This window comes from Grampus griseus (genome assembly GCF_964374135.1).
Source record: "Grampus griseus genome assembly, chromosome: 9".
Lineage (NCBI taxonomy): Eukaryota > Metazoa > Chordata > Mammalia > Artiodactyla > Delphinidae > Grampus > Grampus griseus.
This window is the reverse complement of record NC_139003.1, coordinates 51,154,395-51,174,460: the sequence shown is the minus strand read 5'-3', so window position 1 is coordinate 51,174,460 and position 20,066 is coordinate 51,154,395. Positions and strand designations below refer to the sequence as shown.

The 20,066-nt window shown below is 43.0% G+C and overlaps 1 protein-coding gene across 2 annotated transcripts; it reads left to right on the top strand.

Moving 5' to 3' along the window:
- Nucleotides 1-842: 842 nt before the first annotated feature.
- Nucleotides 843-9,559, top strand: NPY (neuropeptide Y). 2 transcript variants are annotated; one of them, XM_082661784.1, is made up of 4 exons: nt 843-1,105; nt 2,056-2,243; nt 6,282-6,362; nt 9,331-9,559. In XM_082661784.1, the coding sequence occupies exons 2-4, from the start codon at nt 2,056-2,058 to the stop codon at nt 9,386-9,388; spliced, it is 327 nt and encodes a 108-aa protein (XP_082517910.1). In that variant the 5' UTR covers nt 843-1,105; the 3' UTR covers nt 9,389-9,559. The 2 variants fall into 2 exon arrangements, with proteins under 2 accessions (XP_082517910.1, XP_082517911.1); XM_082661785.1 differs by lacking the exon at nt 9,331-9,559 and adding an exon at nt 8,233-8,415.
- Nucleotides 9,560-20,066: the final 10,507 nt, after the last annotated feature.

The window sequence follows — 20,066 nt, the reverse complement described above, 5'->3', positions numbered from 1 at the left end:
GTCCACTACATGAAATTCTGATCCTGTAAAAATAGTTTATGCATCTTTCATATTCATTCTACAGGTTCAGTGGGATGTGCAAATTAATGGTGATTGTTTTTTTTACCTGTTTCATTTCGATCAGAGCCTGCATTCTCAATCAACATTAATCGAACATATTTGGGACTATGCAACGGCCAGCAGATAAAAGAGAAAATGCTGTTAATTTAACTACCCGGTCGCTTTGCACCAAAATTTTGCGTTCGCGCTTTAAGGGGTCTCTCCGAGCTTCAGACTCCGCTCTTTTTCAGCAAACCCAGAAAGTGTCCCCCCTCTGAGGAGTTTTCAGTCGCTACACTCTTTCGGGTACCGCCCGAACGCCTAGCGTTTGGGCGAGCTCTTGGGGAGGGCTGATCTCCACGAAAAACAAGCTGGGTAAAGGGGCGAAGCCACAGAAACCTGTTCTCAGCCCCTGGGAGAAGCGGGGAGTTGGGACCCTCTAGCTCTGGACTTCGGGCTGGCTCCCGGACCTGCTTTAAGCGCAGGAATATCCGGGCATCGAATAGTCTCCCCCTGAAAGCGCGCTGGAGCAGTGTCCGTGCCCTTGCCGCACGGATCCCGGAGAGGCTTCACCAAGTAGAGGATTCGGGTACCCCCAGCCCTGGCGCCCAGCTCGTTGGTACGGTGACAGGTGACAAAGATGATCTGGGCTGCTCCTATCTCTGGCAGGAATAGGTGGGGCGTGAAGGAGAGCGAGGTTTGGCCGCCACGGGAGGGCAGGAACTTCTTTGGCGTGGTCCAGCGCCCTCGGAGCGCGCTGCCTTCCCCCCGGCAGGGCCTGGCGCGGGCGAGTCCGGGTGTGGGTGGCTCCCCGAGCCGATCTCGCGCGGCAGCGGTCCTAGCCCCCTCCCCCCTCCCCCGCCAACGGGGGTGGGAAGCTGCGGGGTGGGAGTCACCGAACGTGATTGCCCGAAGCCCCTCCTGCCGGGGCGAGGGAACGCCATAAAAGGCCCGTTGCGACCTGCTCCGGACACCCCATCCGCCGGCTCTCACCCCTCGGAGAGGCGAGCCGGACTGCACAGCACTCGCGGCCCAGTCACGCCCGCTCGCCAGCCCGCCAGCCACCGTGAGTGCCACGACCCGCTTGCTTGGCGGGAGCGAAGGGAGTGCGGGCACCTGTGAACTTGACCGGGGCGCCGTCTCACCTTCTGCAGATCCCAGGGGCGCTGGGAGGGTCGCGCCCCGCTCCCCAACCCTTACGCGCCGGGCTCTCGGCGGCTAAATTCCACTTGCTCCTTCCTGTCCCCTCTGATGGTGCATCTGCCCTCTCCCCGACCCTCCTGGCTGGCTCGCTCCTCTGGGTTATCTTTAGGCGGATAAAGAGGGAGAACACGACCGCATCCCAGAGCAGCTGGCGGTTTCCTCGAGGGTCGCCGCCTGGAGGGAGTTTTCCCAAGGCGCGCTCCCAGAATGAGGACTCCCCGGAGCTTGGAAGACGCGCTCCCTGCCGCCTCTCGGGATCCTTGGGATCCGATCTGGGACTGACTGGCCCGGGAGCAGTTCTCCCCCCACCCCCCCACCCCCCAGTTGCCACCCTGAAGTACTCTCAGCCATCACTGTCGAGCTCCTGCGGCCGGGCAGACCGAAAGTAGAAAAGAAGAAACTTCTTTCCTCTAACAGGGGGTTTGGGGAAGAGGGTGGGAAAGGGATAAGTCCTCCACGCAGCGGCAGGAACTTCTAATCTGTTTTTTAAAGTGTTTTAAACTGGCGCCGGCGCCTCCCCCAACTCTGCGCCTCTCACCGCGGGATCTTCGGCTCTGCTACTTGACCAAAGTTGCTCAGAATTTTCGGACGGAGCAGCGGGGCCGGGCCAGAGCAGATCTGGACCTAAATCCGCAGGGTGGTGCTCGCCACGCTCCGCTTCCCTCGGCGTGACTGGGTCGAGCGCGGACTGGGGGTGGACGTGGGGTAGGGGTGGTAGCAGCGGGATGGGCGCGGGGTCCAGAGGAAGGAGATGCGGAGTGTGTATCCTCTGAATCCCCCAAGCCCACTCCGCTGCCCCTTCGGTGTACGCAGATGCTGGGTAGCAAGCGACTGGGGCTGTCCGGACTGACCCTCGCCCTGTCCCTGCTCGTGTGCCTGGGAGCTCTGGCCGAGGCGTACCCCTCCAAGCCCGACAACCCCGGAGAGGACGCGCCGGCGGAGGACTTGGCCAGATACTACTCGGCGCTGCGACACTACATCAATCTCATCACCAGGCAAAGGTATGTGGGCTACGTGGGAGCGACGACTCCGGGACCAACCCGCTTGCACACCCGGAGATCGTGGGGATTTCAGAAGACAGGGACCTTTTCTTTTTCTTCTTTGTATCCCGGGGTAGGACAGTATCGGGCACATACTCAGCTATCAGTAAATACCAGGGCACTGAGTACATTCCCTCTGCAACTACAGTTACAAAATCCTGATCCCCAACTCAGGTTCCCCAGGCTGGGTGGCTGGCCATCTCCTGTCACCCACCCCCTTATCTTTTTTGTTCTTAGAGCAGTTGGGGGTTCTGTTTGCAAACCTGAATAGGAAAGTACCCCGTGAAAGGGGTCAGGAGGGCGCCGGGGAGGTGCTGTAGGGAGAAGGGAGAGCGGGGTATCTAGAAAAACAACAGCACAAGCTAAGGAGGAAACAGCTGAGTCGCCAAAGACATTGCCTGGTTTTCCAACCTGCCCAGACCGAAGTGAATGACGGTATTTAGGAAAAGACAAATAGAACTATTTTTTTCCCTTCTGTACAGTGTTTTATTGCAGTCTCAGCCCCTCACTTGACAATCCTGCTCCTAATAAGTAGATATTTAGCAAGAAAATAGTTGATGTAACATGGTGAGACTCTACCCATTTCATAGCAGGTGAGTTCTGAAAAGGAAATGCCCACTTGGTGCTTTTTTAAGGAGAAACTTAACAGTGGTGTACTCACTCTAGGGTGAATCCAGGGATTACATGTAATCTGAGAAATTGTCATTCATCTTTATTCAGAACCCCCAGAAAGCTAAGATGAAAGGCCATATTTTACTCTCAACATCAGATCTTAAGCAAAAAATCAAATCCAAAATATTTTACAAATAACATAGGATTTAAAATTTGCTTCCAAAATTGGTTCATCTTAGTTTTGAATCATTCAGTATCTTATTTTAATTACTGAGATCAAATGACCTTAATAAGCTAAAAACAATGAGCTCTTTACAAGCATTAATGTTATTTAACATATTTAAATTACGTTTTGTAAAATATTGTTTTTTGTGTGTTGTTTTACTATATTCAGGGAATAGTTGGAAAGGATCCAAAGTGGGGAGAATTTATATTTCTTAATTTTTAACATTTTTTCTGTTTCATCAGAAAGTTGTTTCATCCTAAAAATCTTTTTTTAAAGTACCAATATATATAGAATCAGAAATACATGAAAGTGCCAGAATTAAATAGTATTGGTTTATGGTCCCTAAAGTCAGATAATTTTCATTAGTGAAAAGCAAAAATGTCTTATATCTTAATAGACTTTTCAGAAAGTTAATTGCTTCAAATTCTTGCTTATGCTATCATACAGACCAGAGAAAAGAACTTTTACAAATTGTTTTTTTTCTTCTAGGAAAGCCTTTATTAGTTATTTAGTCTGTTAATTATAGCATACAGTAAAACTTATTTTTCAGAGATGATTGCTGTAAACCTTTACTATTGTATAAAGCTTTAGTATTTCAACATGTTTTCCTAGGCATTATTTTCTTCAGTCTTTACCTCAAAGCTTTGAAGTGAGTATAACTATCTCCATTTTACAGATCATGAAACTAAGAACATTTCATGAAAACCCTTTTTTAGTGATGATTAAATTGGAGCCCTCCTCCTATCGATCTTTGGATGTTGTCACCACTGTCAGCAGTCAATGTGATCTTCAACACCCTTGATGAGGAGAAAATAAGGGAAAGGGATGAGATTCAGGTTAGGTGGGAAGGAGTTGGTCCTGAAGCAGTTTTCTGTCTCATCTTCATATAAGTTCCATCTTAGAAACACTCAAAGGCTTATGATCTGCACCCATCACCTCCATTCTGTGCTCTTATCATCTTCGCACTGCACACATCCACTCATACACATGTTTGTATTTTTGAAAATTACATTTGTGAACATACGTTTTAATTTGGCATAAATGGTACTGTGATATCATTCTCTTTCCTCCCCTCTGCTACTCAGTTCATGTTCTAAAGCCATATACTCCTGGTTCATCGCTTCCATAGGTGGCATCGTTTATTCTAGAGCATTGATCTACCACATTTTATTTATACAGTCTCCTAGGTCAGTGATTCTCAACTGGGGCTGACTTTATGCTCCCCAAGACACTGGGCAATGTCTGGAGACATTTTCATTTGTCATAGTGGTGGGGTGGGAAGGTGCTACTGGCATCTAGTGGGTAGAGGCCAGGGAAGCTGCTAAACATCCTACAATGCCTAGGACAGCCCCTGATAACAAAGACTTATCCCGCTCAAAATGTATATAGTGCCAAGACTGAGAAACTCAGCCCTAGACTAGAGTTTCTCCCTCTTGGTCTCTCATTGTTATCACCTGGGAGCTTTTAAAATATACTGATGCTGCTGTAACAGCAGCATCAGTATATTTAATGAACTTGTGAATTAAATCAGAATCTCCCCGTGGGGGGTGGGGTACGGGGCTGGGCTTTACAGTGGGTTTAAAAGCTCCCCAGGTGATTCTAATATGCGGTCAGGTTTAAAATTCTTTTCCCTAGAGATGCTATCTTTGAACGTTAAAGCATTGTGGAGAAGAAGGATAATCCAGAATTAATTAGAGCTGGAAGAACAGTCATCAGTGCTGCTCTGGGTACCACTTTCTGACTGTGTAAATTCTGCTGTTACAGACTTAGGTTCTCTAATGGTAAATAGGAGAAAATATTCTCCAGTTCTTTAATTCACTGAAGTATGATGAGGATAAATGAGTTAAGGTTGCCCAAGAGTTTTAGCATTAGTAAAATCAACTGATGGACAGAATAAATACATATAAGCAGCAGCCTGCAGCCTGATGCTACAACTCCAGAAAATCTTTGAGGAAATCTTACAAATGATGGGGACGGGGAGATGGCTTTGTATTTGCATCCCTTGAGTTCCAGCAAAGGAGCAATAATAGGAAATCTTTCCCCAGAATTTAGATTTAACTGTGCTCAATAGGCAGTTAGCATATATCCTCCATCAGCTTTGTTCCTCTGTTTTATCTGTTAGCTAATCAATCCACGCCAGGCTTATTTTTCACTTGTGGAAAAAAGCAGCTGCTGATGTCCAATGCCCTTTCTAAGAAAGGGAAAAACAGACTCCTCAAAAAATACAACTTGGTGTAGACTTGTCAGATCCTTTAGCAGTGAGAGAGACAGACAGACAGACAGACTAATGTCCTCACTTACCTGGAGCCAGCAGCATATACTACCCTGGCAGGAGAACATAACCTTGAATTCATATATCACCCTATCCATATCCTGCTGTGGGAGAAAAGAGACCAAGAACATTTCCATGGACCAGAAGGATTCCTTCATATTTTCAGGGCAGATTAAAATCACAGCATGAGAGAAGGCTTTTAGCTTTTGGCACCCCAAATAAGTATGGACTCAGGATCTGTTGGCAGCTGTGAGAATGGGTGCATTTCAACAGCAGTAATGTGCATTCTTGTGTATCACTCTGTCACTTTCAAAGCATTGTGACTTACATTGGATATTCATCAAGACTCTAATCTAAGCAGGAGTTATGATTTTATTTTTACAAATGGGAGAACTGAGATTCAAAGACACAGGTGAGTCTAGAACTTCAGTCTGATGAGTTTTTCATAGACCTGTTTCTGAAATATCATCTGGTCTCTTTGATTTAAACTGATGTATATCATCAGAACTGTAAGCCAATTATCTAATTATGGAAACATTTAAAATCATACTTCGTGTCACCTAGTTATAAAACTATACATATGTATTGTTTGTGATAATATAAAAAGGCAAGAATTTGACTAGGAATTTTGGTTGGGTTATATAATCTGCTAAGTTATCTATTAAGTATTTAAGCAAAATTTAAATATATATATAATTTGAAATCATATTTATGATGTTTCTATATCATGTATGTTTCATTCACCTAGATTACTCGTTAGCAGATGATCAACTGAAAATAACTTTTATATTTAATACCACAAATCTTTTCTTTTCCTAAAGGTTTTTATGGTTCCTCCAAACTTGCTTTAAAGGACTTTTACTCTCCCCGACCCCGCTTTTTTTTTTAGATATGGAAAACGATCTAGCCCTGAGACACTGATTTCAGACCTCTTGATGAGAGAAAGCACGGAAAACGTTCCCAGAACTAGGTATGTAAACGCTTGTGTGGGGACATTATTGCAGAGTTCAGGTACCCAGGAGAGGGAAATCAGAGAGGGCTGCTGGGAGGAGGCGTTTGGAATGGGGTCTTCTAGACCAGGTAGGATTTGGACAGAAAGAGGGGTGGGGAACAGAGCAGGGAGGACCTTTCTCTTCACACACTCATTTGCAAATCTCTAAACTGCTGTGGGGTAATATTTTCTGGCTCAAATTATTTGATGCTCCTTTGAAATTTTAAATATGAGTGACTTTAATCTCAGAAATTACTCTATAGAGAATTTCTCACTGGCTTAGATTGTGGAAGCATAGGGTAAGCAGCCCATCTCTACATTGAAATGACCAACTCTCCATCTTTGGCTGAGGTCATCTTTAGTTGTTATACCCTAGGTGGAGGATCTCCACATCCTAGGAAATGCCCCTTCTGGTTCTCACTCTAGTCTTCCTGGTTTTACACGAAGCTGTAGATAAGTCGAGGGGTACTCCTGCTTACTTTTTGACATGTTTTAGTTCAACTGATGTCACATCATAATTTATCACATTCAATGAATGAACAAGAATGACATTATTCTTAGGGCTTGTCTGGAGCCTTGGGGCTTTCTTGGAGTGTGGACCTGCCTTAGGAAGGGTGCCCTCTGATATCTAGGTGTCAGACATTGGGCTGGGGTCCTCCTGAGAGGAGACTGTGAGTGAAAAGATGCCTGGTCCTCCTCCGTTTCCATAACTGACTCTCCTGTCCCAGGCCCCCTGCCCCTACCCACCAGTAAGATCGCATGGCATATGGTTTATCCAGTTCTGTGCTAGCTAGTCCGCCTTAAACCCAGAGCTCTACAACATCAAGAACCAAGTTCCCCAGGAGAGGTCACTAGAACACTTGCTCAGCACGTGTGACTGGTTGTCACTCTTCATTGGGTTCTCCCCAGAGGATGAGCCGACGACCCTCTGAGCCGCCCGCCTCCCCTCCCACCCTCCCTCTGTTCTCTTGTGAAATGGCCAGCCAGGGTGAAGGTGCACGTGTAGAGTTGTCAGGTTTGTTCTCTCTGAAGGAAGCACCAATTTGGACTGAAATAAAACTCCAGTGCTCTTGTCCCTGGCGGTAGCAGCCAAGACTTGAACATCAAATGCAAGGGAAGCAGGTGGAAATCTCATACTAAGCAATACATACTTCTTAATGTTTCATTGATAGGCATATGATGTTTGCCACCGTAAAAAGTTTAGGCTATGCTCTATCTACTTAGGGTTAGAAATATATAATCGTCCAGACCGACTTACTGTCTTGCTTCTGCTCTTTGTTTTGTGGCCAAGCCTCACATGGTTGGTGCATGAAATAGAGTTAATCGTACTCTGATTGACAGGCTCAATCATGTGTACTTAGAAGGAGACAAAACTTGACAGCCTTGAAGTTGCCTGTGAATGCTATTTTATTTAAAAGGGTTCTTTATAGTCTAATAAATAGCACCTTACTACATAAAAAGCCTTGCAGGAAAATACAGGAAGCACATTCAGAGTTGAATGACAGTGTGTTTTTTTTACAGTTTCATGTGATTCCTGTAGTTGTGATCTTCAGAAATATTGCAGGGTTCTTTGGCTTCTTTGATAAATACAGAGCCTTTTAAATACTCCCTCTGAGATTTGCCCGAGACTCTCGGTAACATGAGTGAAAGCTACTCAGCTGGGTCTCTGTACATTATGCCACTGTCTCCCGCTCTGATAGTCTACATGGCCTCCTATTTAGAATGCCAACAGCAGACTTTTCAACAGCTTCTGATCATCTTTCAGTTCAGAACTGAATGTCTCACTCTTGCAAGGCTCCCAGGAAGTTGGGAAGCTTCTCTTACGTGCTTTGCTTCTTGTGTTTGACAGGCTGGAAGACCCTTCTATGTGGTGATGGGAAATGAAACTTGCTCTCCGGTCTTTGCCTATTTTTCAACCCCTATTTCATCCTGTAAAACTAGAGTCTGCCGGTCCTCCCAATGCATGCAGCCCCTTTGCTCACCTCTGCAGAATTTCCTTTTGTCGACATTGTATATATGTGCGTTTAAATAAAGTACCACGCATTCAAAAGTGTATGCTCCTCAATGCAGAATCTGCTGTTGCAGTAGTAAGAATTATTTGAAATTATTCATTAAACCACAGTCTCCCTCAAGTAGCAGATTCAAGGTTTGTTTCACCAATATTAAAACAGTGCCTATGGAAGATATAAAGATATGATTTATGACGACCAAGACTCAGCTGTGGGGAGTGTGTGTGTGGGTGTGTGTGAACAACAGACATATTTGGAAACACAGAGCAGGGCAATGCTAATTTCTAACAATTTGCTGAACTTTTTCCCCCATTCATATGGAATTCTTGCTAACCTTGTTAGCCTATGCTGTCAGCAGAAAGGACTGATGTCTGAAGGAACTTTCTGCAAAATGTCCTGTATGTCCTCTGTTGAATACAGTAGTCACTAGGTACATGTGGCTTTTGAGCACTTGAATGTAGCGAGTGCAAATAAGGAGCAGAGTTTTACATTTTAGTGTATCTTAAATAGCCACGTGTTTCCAGTGGCTGCCATATCAGACAGCTCAGATCTACACGTTTACTTAGGCCACCACTCTTAGAATTTGAGTCCTAAACAGAAACACACTGAGTAGGATGATTATCTTTTCACACAACATGGGGTATGATAATTAATTTAGCTAAAGGTTATTAAACTTCCCCTCTCCTTCACTTATTATACTCCCTCCACGTACTTATTTGCATAGGCTTAGTATTAGATTCTGATGTGTAATTTCTAAATCAAAGAAAATGGGCCTCATCCTATATTTGTACTTTGAACCACACCGTAAAAAATATGCACAAATATTTTTATGTGATGTCTTAAAACTGCTTACAAAAACCCTGTACACACCGTGACTTAGGGAATTGTATGGTATACAAAATATTCTTTGTTCACAAAGCATTTTAATGTTTCCCCAGTGCCCTTATGAAAGGAACCAAAGAGGTCCCTCATCCCTTTCATCATATGAGGACATAGCAGGACGATGCTGGCTATGCACCAGGAAGCAAGCTCTCACCAGACAACAAATCTGCTGGTGCTTGATCTTGGGCTTTCCAACCTCCAGAACTGTGAGCAATAAATCTGTGTGGTTTTTAAGCCACTCAGTCTATGGTAATTTGTGATAGCAGCCCGAGTGGACTAAGACATCCCTGAGAAACAGAAATTGACTTTAAGAAATACAATAATGGTATAAAAAAAAAATCGCACAACTACATTCCAAGAGATTCCCTAGTAGTACTTCTGAAACATCTTCAGCCTGATAACCCTTCTTGGAATGAGTTTAAAGGCACTATACCACCCATATATCATTGCAAATAATAATAATAATCCTTGCGAGAGTTACAGTAAGGATAATTCAACCTTCATTAATGAAATGCCTGTGGGCAACATAGTCACTATCAAGTAAATGTATGAGAATTTATGAAGCTCTCCTCTGATCCTAGCTTTATTCAACATTCTAAGAGGTATAAATTGTGTATGTGTTTTCGTAGGTGCCATTGTGTTTTTATTTTGATCCTTTCAGTGCTCATGACACATTGAAGCAGAGGATTATTCCCCCCATTTTTACAAGTGAGGAAGCTGAGGCCCAGGGAAAGTAAGTGACTTTCCTCACTGCATTCAGGTTAGGGGGATTTGACAGCAGCTGCTCTAATTTCAAACTTTACCCTGCCCGATGATGTCTCGTGGAAGAAGTAAGTCAAGACCAGGTCATATATGACCTTGTCAACAACATAATCGTGGCACACTTAAAACAAATTAGAGAATAACAAAGTACTAAACCGTACAAAAGGCATTTAGAAATGGAAATGAGTGTGGGTAGAATTAGCTAGAAAAGTCTTCAGAGAGACCATGAATGTTGAGCTGGGATTGAGGACATTCTGGGTGAGGTGACCTGCTGAGCTCAACACAGAGGGGGATCAGCTTGCAGAGTGGCCAGGGTTGGATCAGTGAAGCAGGTCCAAGAATGGCCAAACTCACTCATCCATTCATCCATTCACACACTTAGCATTTTCGAGCACCTAATACCTGTTGGACATTGCACTAAGCACTGGGCATACAAAGATCAGTACTAGTTTCTCAGGGAATTTGCCCTCCAATGAGGGAGACAGATAATTAGTGCATCGTTGGAAGTACAGAGATGGGAGTGTTAGAGTTTGGGGATGTTAGGGGCCTCTTTTCCACTCATCATGCCTCCCTTTGCAGTTTCCTGACAAAGGAGCTATAGATTTAACAGTCAATTGGCAAATGGCGAACAAAGTACCAGATGGGCAAGTATCCAATGAAGCCAAAGACAGGGCTGCCCTAAGCTGAATCAGAGCACCTGGCTGAGGCCTGAACCTCTAGGGTAGCCCAGCCCCCATACGAAACCTCAGCACCCTGGTGGGGAGCGGCAGGAATAGTGAGGTGTGTGGCAGTCTCACAAATCCACTTACGCAAACAGCACACAGACAGGAAGAGGCAGCCTGCCACGTCCAGCAGCAGAGGGGGGAAGAGAAGGGACACTCGTGAATGCGTGTTACCTTCTGGACAATATCCCTGCCCATTGGGCTCCCCTGGTGGTGCAGTGGTTGAGAGCCCGCCTGCCGATGCAGGGGACACGGGTTCGTGCCCCGATCCGGGAAGATCCCACATGCCGCGGAGCGGCTGGGCCCGTGAGCCATGGGCGCTGAGCCTGCGCATCTGGAGCCTGTGCTCCGCAACGGGAGAAGCCACAGCAGTGAGAGGACCGCGTACCGCAAAAAAAAAAAAAAAAAAAAAAAAAATCCCTGCCCACAGTGCAATGTGGTCTCAAGAATCAATCAGGATAGCAGCTTCATTCCATGCAGGGGGAGATAGTAAAAGAGAACAGAGGAGGAACAGCCAGAAGCCTCTACTGGCCAAGACTAAAACTTAAGTCCTTTGAATTCAGTACACTCAAAGCTGTGATCCACTGTTTCAGGGGAAGAGATACCTCCGCCCTCTCTAACAGGAGGTGGGCAGGAGGTGTTACAGGAGCCATGAAGGGGCACCCACCCCAGGCTGGTGAGACTGGAGGAGGCAGGCCAAACTTCCTGGAGCTACCGGTGCTTGAGCGGAGGTTGGAAGGCAGAGCACCAACTGCCAGATGAAGGGTGTAAGGTAGAGGATCTGCAGGTATGAGAGAGCAAGACGTATTTTGAGGAGTTTTTAATTATTCTTGATTCCTAGTCTCTGTAATTGACTGTGTGCTAGGCTTGGACCACTGGGTTACTATTCTAAAGGGAGAATCCAATGTGGGATGAAGTCGAGTCCCATGGCCACCCCCAACCCTTTTCTCCCAGGCATTCCCTCCCCTCAAGTCCCACCTGTTCTTCCTATAGACTTGGCTCTGGGGGAAAATCAGCCCCTCTAACAATAGTATTCATTTGGCCAAATCAGGACTCAGCTTCTCAGCCTGAGAGTTCTTAGTCATGATCTTATGGACAAACTTACAAGTTCAGAGAATAACTGTTTTTAGGGTTGGTTCCACTCCCTAATTCAGGAAGGAGGCACCGCGCTATCTCTTTTGCAATATTTTAGCTGCCTGAACACCTTCCAGCCTCTTTCCCCTGCCAGATAAGGGTCTGGACAGAGGAGCAGATATAAAGAGAAGGAAAGGTCAGCACTTGTTTGGGACTTCCACACCATGGTATGAATCTTCTTCCCACTAAGCAAAGATGGCTGTCCGAAGGTAGGCCCACACACAGCCTCCTCGTGCCCTGATGGCAGGAAAGCAAACGTGAGGGTAGATAATTGTTCCCCTCTTTCTAATACACATGCATTATGCTTAGATGGTTACTTATTACTGTGTATACAATGGAAAATGTTTTTTCTCCTCTATGCAGAACATTGGAATCAGTTACGATGTCATCAGAATTCAACAAATACTTTTTCCATCATCATAAAAGAAAACAGCCTTTCGAGTGAGATGTTTCAGTGGAATATTCTTTTATTGTGTTTCATGGGTTGGAGGATTATAATAGTGTCACAACTAAATTATTGCCTTTTCTTCTGCCTATTAGAAAAATTATCACAGAGTGAAATCACACAGAATCTTTTTCTCTTTTTAAAATCAGAGTGCAATAACATATAATTAATTGTATGTCATCCAGGCTCATTTTTTAATGTGCTAAGTAAGAGTTATCAATTTAAACTTGTTCTAATGCTGCAGGATTGAAACGCTTTACAATCACGGGAGCAGGGTGATGGTGCGGATAGTACCTGCCTTGTTGCCTGACACATAGTAGGTGTGCAGTGAGGGACAGTGCAGCCTGCAGTTGATTGTGATAATTGGGAGTGATCCCAGAGGAGCCAGCACCAATGGGATGTTTGGTGAACAACCTCAAAGGATTCTCTGTCATCCTTTCAGGAGGTGTAGGTACCATTTATGCAGGGCCTTGACAAAAGTACAGGAGTTTATTTAACCACAGCTTCCTGATGCTCTCAGAGTTGTTGGTTAATAGACTAATTTCTAATCATCTTAGAAGTTCGAGTCATCTTAAATTACCTTTAGTATCAACTTCAAAAAGAACTTTTATTTCAGCCTTGAATATTGTGGTCCCCAAATTCTCTGAAATGCCTCTAGGTCACTACAAATTTTTCCCTGGCTTTGAGTTTAATGATAATTTTGGAGTTCTCACAAATTTTTAACACTTACATTGCTAATGTGTTGACATATTACAAGTATGTCATATTGGCATATAACACATCTTACTAATGTATTGACTCTACTTTGGGGTGACTCTAATTTGTCCTTAGGCAGATTATTTTGATATTTAAACTTGTAAAGGATTTGAGCCTTTAAAAAAATGTTTTATCTACAAGACACAGATTCCTCCAATCTCGTCCTAATTTCAGAATTCTTCTTTTTCCTAGAAGTTAATTGAGTTTGAAACTTGATTTGTTCAGTGTATTTGTTTGAAGTCTGACTTGACTCATTAATTTGGCTGCTATACTATGATATTATGAGGCAATTTAAAGTTGAAATAAGAACCTTTGAGTAGAATATCAAAGTATATTTTACCCTTTCTGCTCACTCAGTAACACCTTACTATTTGGGTATTATCTACTAGAGAGAACAGCATTGTTCAAATGATTTTTCAATTAAAGTTTACCTAGAATAATTTGAATTTTATTTATTGTGATTTCTTCATCTTTTCTATCACTGACAAGTCTTCTCACACCACAGTGACCTGCTAAATTTCAATTTAGCAGTCTGTGAATTTCAATGCAAGAATAAGCAATGTTGGCAGAACAAATTTAATATAGTCATTCCTCCTAATAGACTGAATTATTGACCAAGTTATAATGGAGCCAGCTGATCTCTGATGAGTTTCTAAAGTCCAGAGGATCTTATCAATTCCTGAGATATTTACTGAATAGTCTCTCTGCGACAGGCAATCTGCAAGGTTCTAAGAGTTGTATAAAGATGAGTGAGACCGTTTCTCTGCTCTTAAAGACCTGTAGTTTATGAAGGAGATAGACATATGCTTAAGCGACTGCACTACAAGGCAGATCATGGTCAAGGTTTACACAGAAACATAAAGCAAGTGCTATGAAAGAACAGGGGACGCTGAAAACATTTCCACGAGGGTGTGTAGGGAGAGGGGGGTGTTATTAAGAGTGGACCTTGGTGAATGGCAGTTCAGTAGGTTGCTGTTTACTAATGTGGATCTCAAGGTCATTATTAACTATGTTATATTCCTAGAAAAGAGGCTGTGCAGGTCCCCAAGCAAGCTCCCGGTGGGATTCTGAGATAGCTCTCTGGGGAAGTGGTGATTGGCCATCCATCTCGGAGTCAGCATTGATTATCTGAGCTGATGTGAATGAGAGGTGGGACGAGAGGTTCAAGACTGTGGAGAGGATAGGACAGCTTCTGATGTTCTGTTAATGCTCATCCTCCACCCTGAAAATGAGGGACGCGTTTGGGCAACAACGGGAGAAGAGTAAGTACACAAACCTAAAAGTACCATGTTTTTGGAAGAAGTGATATTCTAGGCAGAGGACAGGCTGCATTGGGGTCTAAGTGACAAAGTGTAACAGAGAGGAGATATTTCTCTTTTCTCTCACACTCAGACCCCAGAGTAACATCAGTACCCAGGGGCTCAGGCAACTGTCAGAGATCAAGTGCTGAGCCCAGCAGTGCAACAGGGGAAACTCTGGCACTCAGCAGAGCTGGCTTCTCACGAAGGGCTCCCAAAGTTGTGACTGACACAGACAGATCAGTTTTGGGGTGTTGGACTTGTGGGGTACCTGATCATTCTGGTTTTCCCAGGACTTTCCCAGGTTTAGCACGAAAGTCCTTCATTCTGGAAAACCCTTCAGTTTCAGGCAAACCAGGGCAATTGGTCACCCCACTTGGGAAAGAAATCACTATTTGTGATCTTGTTTTAAGGGAAAATGTGCTCTGAGTGCCAAACTGCTTTACAAGTGAGCATCTCAACCAGCCACCAGCGTTTACACACCTGAATACAAACACTCAACTTCATGCTATTTTCCTAATTGACCTCACAGTACACCATTCTCTCTAGATAACTGTAAAAGGTGATTTCAAAATATTCCCATGATAGAAAAAACATCAGCTGTGAAGACATTAAGAATGTCTTGTAATTTCTAGACCAGCCACTTTCTTATTCTAACGTTATGAGCACATTGGTTCCGTGAATGCCTAAATATTTAATTTCATGGTTAGTTAACTCTTTATAAGAAAAATGATTTCAACTTGAAATCTTAAATAGCTATTTGCCTTCTGAAGTTATAAGTTTTGCAGGTTTTGTTTTTTGTGATAAGAAATAGGATATGAAATAGGATATGAGAGATAAGAAATAGGATAAGAAATAGGATAACATTTGTTGAGAAGCTGGTATAAACTGGCCCTTTATTTACTGTAATTCTTTTAATCCTCATACAAAACATGAGATGCAAGTATGGCTCAGCTGCATCTTACAGATGAGGAAACTGAGGTACAGAGAGGTGAAATGAAACAAGGCAACAAAGCTGGTAAGTGCTGGAGCTAGAACTCCAACCCAGGCCAGTTTGACTACCTCTGGGGATTTTAAATCATTATATTATTATTCTCTCAGTAAAATTCTACTCTGCTCTTTAATTTTATGTAATCACTATGGTCATAAGGGGCAGGCAGCATGGAGAACTGCTGAGCTGGACCATGGAGTCAGGAAAGACTGGATTTTCTCACCATTATGCAATGACCCCCCTCTATTCCCTAAATGCATTTTGTCTAAAAGTCTAGCGTGTATAGTACTAATACAGCTACACTAGCTTTCCAGACATTGGTATTTACTTATCTTCTTTCATCCATTTACCTTCAACCTTTCTGAGCCTTCAAGTTCTTCTTGTAGCTCTTATAACAAAATGTAGTATTCATAATATAGTATTCAAAAAAAGTAAATAGTAAGCTCTTTTAACTAGCAAGTTTAGACTGTTTACATTTACTATGATTATTGATTTAGATTTATTTCTACCATCTTATTTTGTTCTGTTTACCATACTTTTTCTTTACTTCTTTTTTTTTGTTTCTTGCCTTCTATGGAATAAGTCGTTTCCTTCTTTTTTTCCTCTACCAGTTTGCCTATTATATTTTCTATCCTTCTTCTGAACAAAATAAGGACACTAGAATGAGCTCAACTCCAATAACCTTCTCTGGCCATTTTGCTTGTTTGTCCTCCCAAACCAAACATTATTATTTCTGTTATTTTATGTAGTCAATGGTTATTTATATTTATCCATGTTTATTTTTTTGGTTTACTGTTGCTACTTTCAATGTATTTCTTCTTTCTGTGTTCAATTTCCTTCTTCCTAAAGTATATCCTTCAGTAGTTTGTTTATCTATAGGGTCTTTCTATAGGGTCTTGAAATGATAAATTCTTTCAGTCTTTTTCTGAAAATATCTTTATTTTACTTTAGCTGGACATAGTATTCTACACCTCCAGTTATTTTTTCTCAATACTGTAAAGCTAGCATTCCACTGACTCTTAGCCTCCTTGCTGATTTTCAGAAATCTGTACTATTTCAAATTGGTTTTCTTCTGTAGATAATCTATCATTTTCTCTATGGTTGCTTTTAAGAATTTTTCTTTGTCATGGTGGTCTGAAATTTCACACTGATGTGTTAAGATGTAAGATTTTATTTATCCTTTCAGGAATTTGTTGTGCTTTTAAATCTAAGGATTTAGGTCTTTTATCAACTCACAGACACTATCTCTTTAAATATTGCCTTTCTCTTATTTTCTATATTCTTTTGTTCTTGAAATTCTATTGAATAAACCTTTTATTCTGTGTTCCAAAATTTTAAATCTCTTTACTAGTTCCCCTCTATTTATTTATCTATGCTGTATATTCTGGATAATTTCTTCAAATCTGTTTTCTTGCTTCTAACTTTCCCTTCAGCAAGTCTAATCAGCTGCTTAACCATCCACTGAGTTTTCATTTTAATGACTGTAGTTTTAAATTATTATTTTTAGAATTTCTATTTTGTTATTTTGAATTTTTTCATAGCCACTTATTCTTCTCTTAAGACCTTGATTCACTTTTATGTTCCTAATTATTTAAATTATTTTAAATATATCTGTGTTTTGTACCCTGTCAAATTGCTGGTTTGTATTTCAAGTCCTAGAGGCCCTACTGCCCCAGTGTGTTGGATTTTCTTACCCCTACTCCTCTTTTTTATTCCCCATTCCCTACAGAAGCTCCATACAACTTGGTCTGGGGCAATGTTCCTTCAGGATGGCTTTGTGTTTGCACCTGCCAGGTGAATCACCGACCATTTTATGTTAATTTCTTAGCTTGGTGGATCCTGGTTTACGGGATTAGTATAAATGTAACTCTTCAACCCACAAGATGTTCAATTTAAGGTTTTAGTTTCCTGTAGAGACTTTTTTCCCATCCAGAGCCTAGGCATTGGCAGGCAAGCTAAGCCAGTGGGCATCGTTTTTTCCTATTCCATCCTTTCATTCTCTATTATATCTGCAATAAACAGCTATTTGAGGATCCTGCATTTATCCTGAAATCTCAGTTCCACCCAAGTGAAGTCTTGGGCCAAGGGCCGCGTCTACTGAAACGAAAGCTTCTGCATTCCTTGAACTTACTCCCAATGTCACCTTAAAGAGGATGAGGCATAAGCACGGTTGCTTAGATCTTTGCTTTTTAGTTTCCTTTTTATTTCTGGTACCTGGATAGTTCTCCCTTTTTTGTAAGCATTGTTTCGCATTTTTTAAATAATGTGTTTGGTTCAGCATTCCTAGTTTGTTTGCATCATCTTAGTACTTGATTTTTACTGAACTAGGTCTCACACTTGCTAATGGTCTACTCACTGCTATGTTTTATGTGTGCACAAAAGGGCAGCATTCCTTGGAACACATGTGAGAAAGACTTATACAAATACTTAGACTAGTGTATCAGGAAGGCTGTCATCAAAGAGAAAGAAAGATGCACTTAAATTTATACCACAAATAGTTAAGGAAACTACAGAGTAGTGAGAAAATGAGCTCCTACTAAAGAAGTAGAGGACAGAACAGGCAGTTATAGTCCTGCTCCATCCTTTACTATCGGAATGACCTTGAGCAAGCCACAATCTCTCGGTTTCAGCCTCTGAAAAAATAATTAATACTAACAGTGCCTAATCTTTAGAATTAAATGAAGGAATGCATAAAATACTTGGCAAAATACCTGGCAAATGGTGAGTACTCAATAAATTGTAGTTCCCTGCCCCCCACCCAGACAGAAAGAATAGGTGTGTATATTGCCATATCATTAATTAGAGATGATTTGACAAAAAGGGATTTCAGCAGCTAATTTAGATGCAGAGTCAATCTGGCCTTTAAGGATCCAATTGGGGGGAAAAGGTCAATAAAGATGCAAACCCTGACTTGTCCATCACTCCCAGCACCCAGTGCATTGAAGATTCACAGCCTCTGAGTCTCAGATTATGGAATCTCTCTAAGACAGCTGACTGTCACTCTATTTAGAAGATCTGAGTGGGGTCATTGCTTTAAACTCCTGTTGAATGTGACCTTATCAAAGAATAATGACTTCCATGTAGAAGCCTATGTATAGCTGTAGGATGCTTCCCCTTGTGTAGCCTTTACTTCCTCACATCTCAGCTGTTAAGGAGTGAAGGGAGGCAGTAACTGGGAAGACAGACACCTCCCTAGCCTCCCGTCACACTGACAACAACTCTGTCAGATTCCACGATGGTCAAGGGATGGAAGGACTTAGAAATCATTAGCTTGTTGGGAGTTGTCAAATCTTGTTCCTGGCATCAGTCCCTTGCAGACTTGGTTGTTGGTTATTCATAACAAGATGATGGATAATAATTACATCCTCAAGGAATACAGTGAAGTTACTGTAGAGAAGCTGCTTATACTAGAGAACTAAAAATGATCTTCTGCATTATTAATGTTGTATTTTCTAAGGTTGGGATTTGCCAGAATGTTAAAGGTAGGCTGCTTTTCTCATCTATAGTAAAGTAATCCATTTGAGGCATGTACTGTGTCTCAGATGTAAAAAAAAAAAAGCAAACGTGGGAAATTCTACATTCCAAGGACCTAGATTCCCTTGCAATGCATCTTTCCCATTGATGGTGAGGAGAGTTAAACTTGCCAGCTGAACATAGTTGAATCTCCTCTGCCTCGTTTTAGATAGATAATCAATTTAAATTTTGAACTCCCCATCTGGACTGTTTCCCTCCTTCAGAGGTTCCCCTTCTTCCTTCTGAGATACAATCTAAGTGCAAGGAGAAGCTTGACATTGGAGTAAGGCATCTTGGCCCAAGTGCCACCCATCTCTGGGGACTTTTCCTTGCCCCTAAAGCAGCTGTAATTTATTTCCACTGATGTGTGGGCCACCGTGGCCTCCGCCCTCACGGAGTCCTCTCTTGAAGTGTTCTAGGCTGGAATAACCTGGGATCTCCTCTCTCAGGGTGGCCCAAGCACACTGAGTCCTGTCTGACTGAACCTTCACTTGCCTCTTACCATGTGCCTCTCCACTGAGGCCTGGCTGTGAATCCCAGCAGGCAGCTCAAACAGCCCGTTCTCAGCCTTCTGCTAGAGGGCTGCTCTCCCTCCACCTTAGCCCTTGAGTCCCAGCCAGCGTGCTCAGCTGCCTTCCCTGTGGCCTAAGAACTTCAAGATCCCTTCCGTGTTGCACTCAACACAGGGAAGCACGGGGGGACTGTCCTATCCCCCTGTCCCCTAAATACTCCAGATTACCTCTTCTCTCCTACTCTGGACACCTGTGTTTGAGAAGGACAGCTGATTAACCTCTTCACTTTCTCTGGACTTTCTAGAATCTCACCCCACCCCGATTCCCCATCGCCATACACACTTAGCCGCAAAGAGCAGCAGCATCTGAACCCTAGTATCACCTCATCTATATTTTGCTCTCTCCCTGGCAAAAGGGTCCCTATGTCATATCCCCCCACACCTTTTTTTCCTACCTTCTTTGTTCTGGAAAGTACTCACCTTCCCCTTCCCCAGTGTCACAAAACACCATCCATGGCAGGGACTGCATTTAAAAAATGGATTGCTGTGGGGAGAAATGCCTTCAATGATATTAGCCTTGTCACACATTCAAGGACAAGTCAAAGTAAAACATGTAATGACCACTCTACGTATAGGGAAGAGTTGGTCACCAGGATCAGC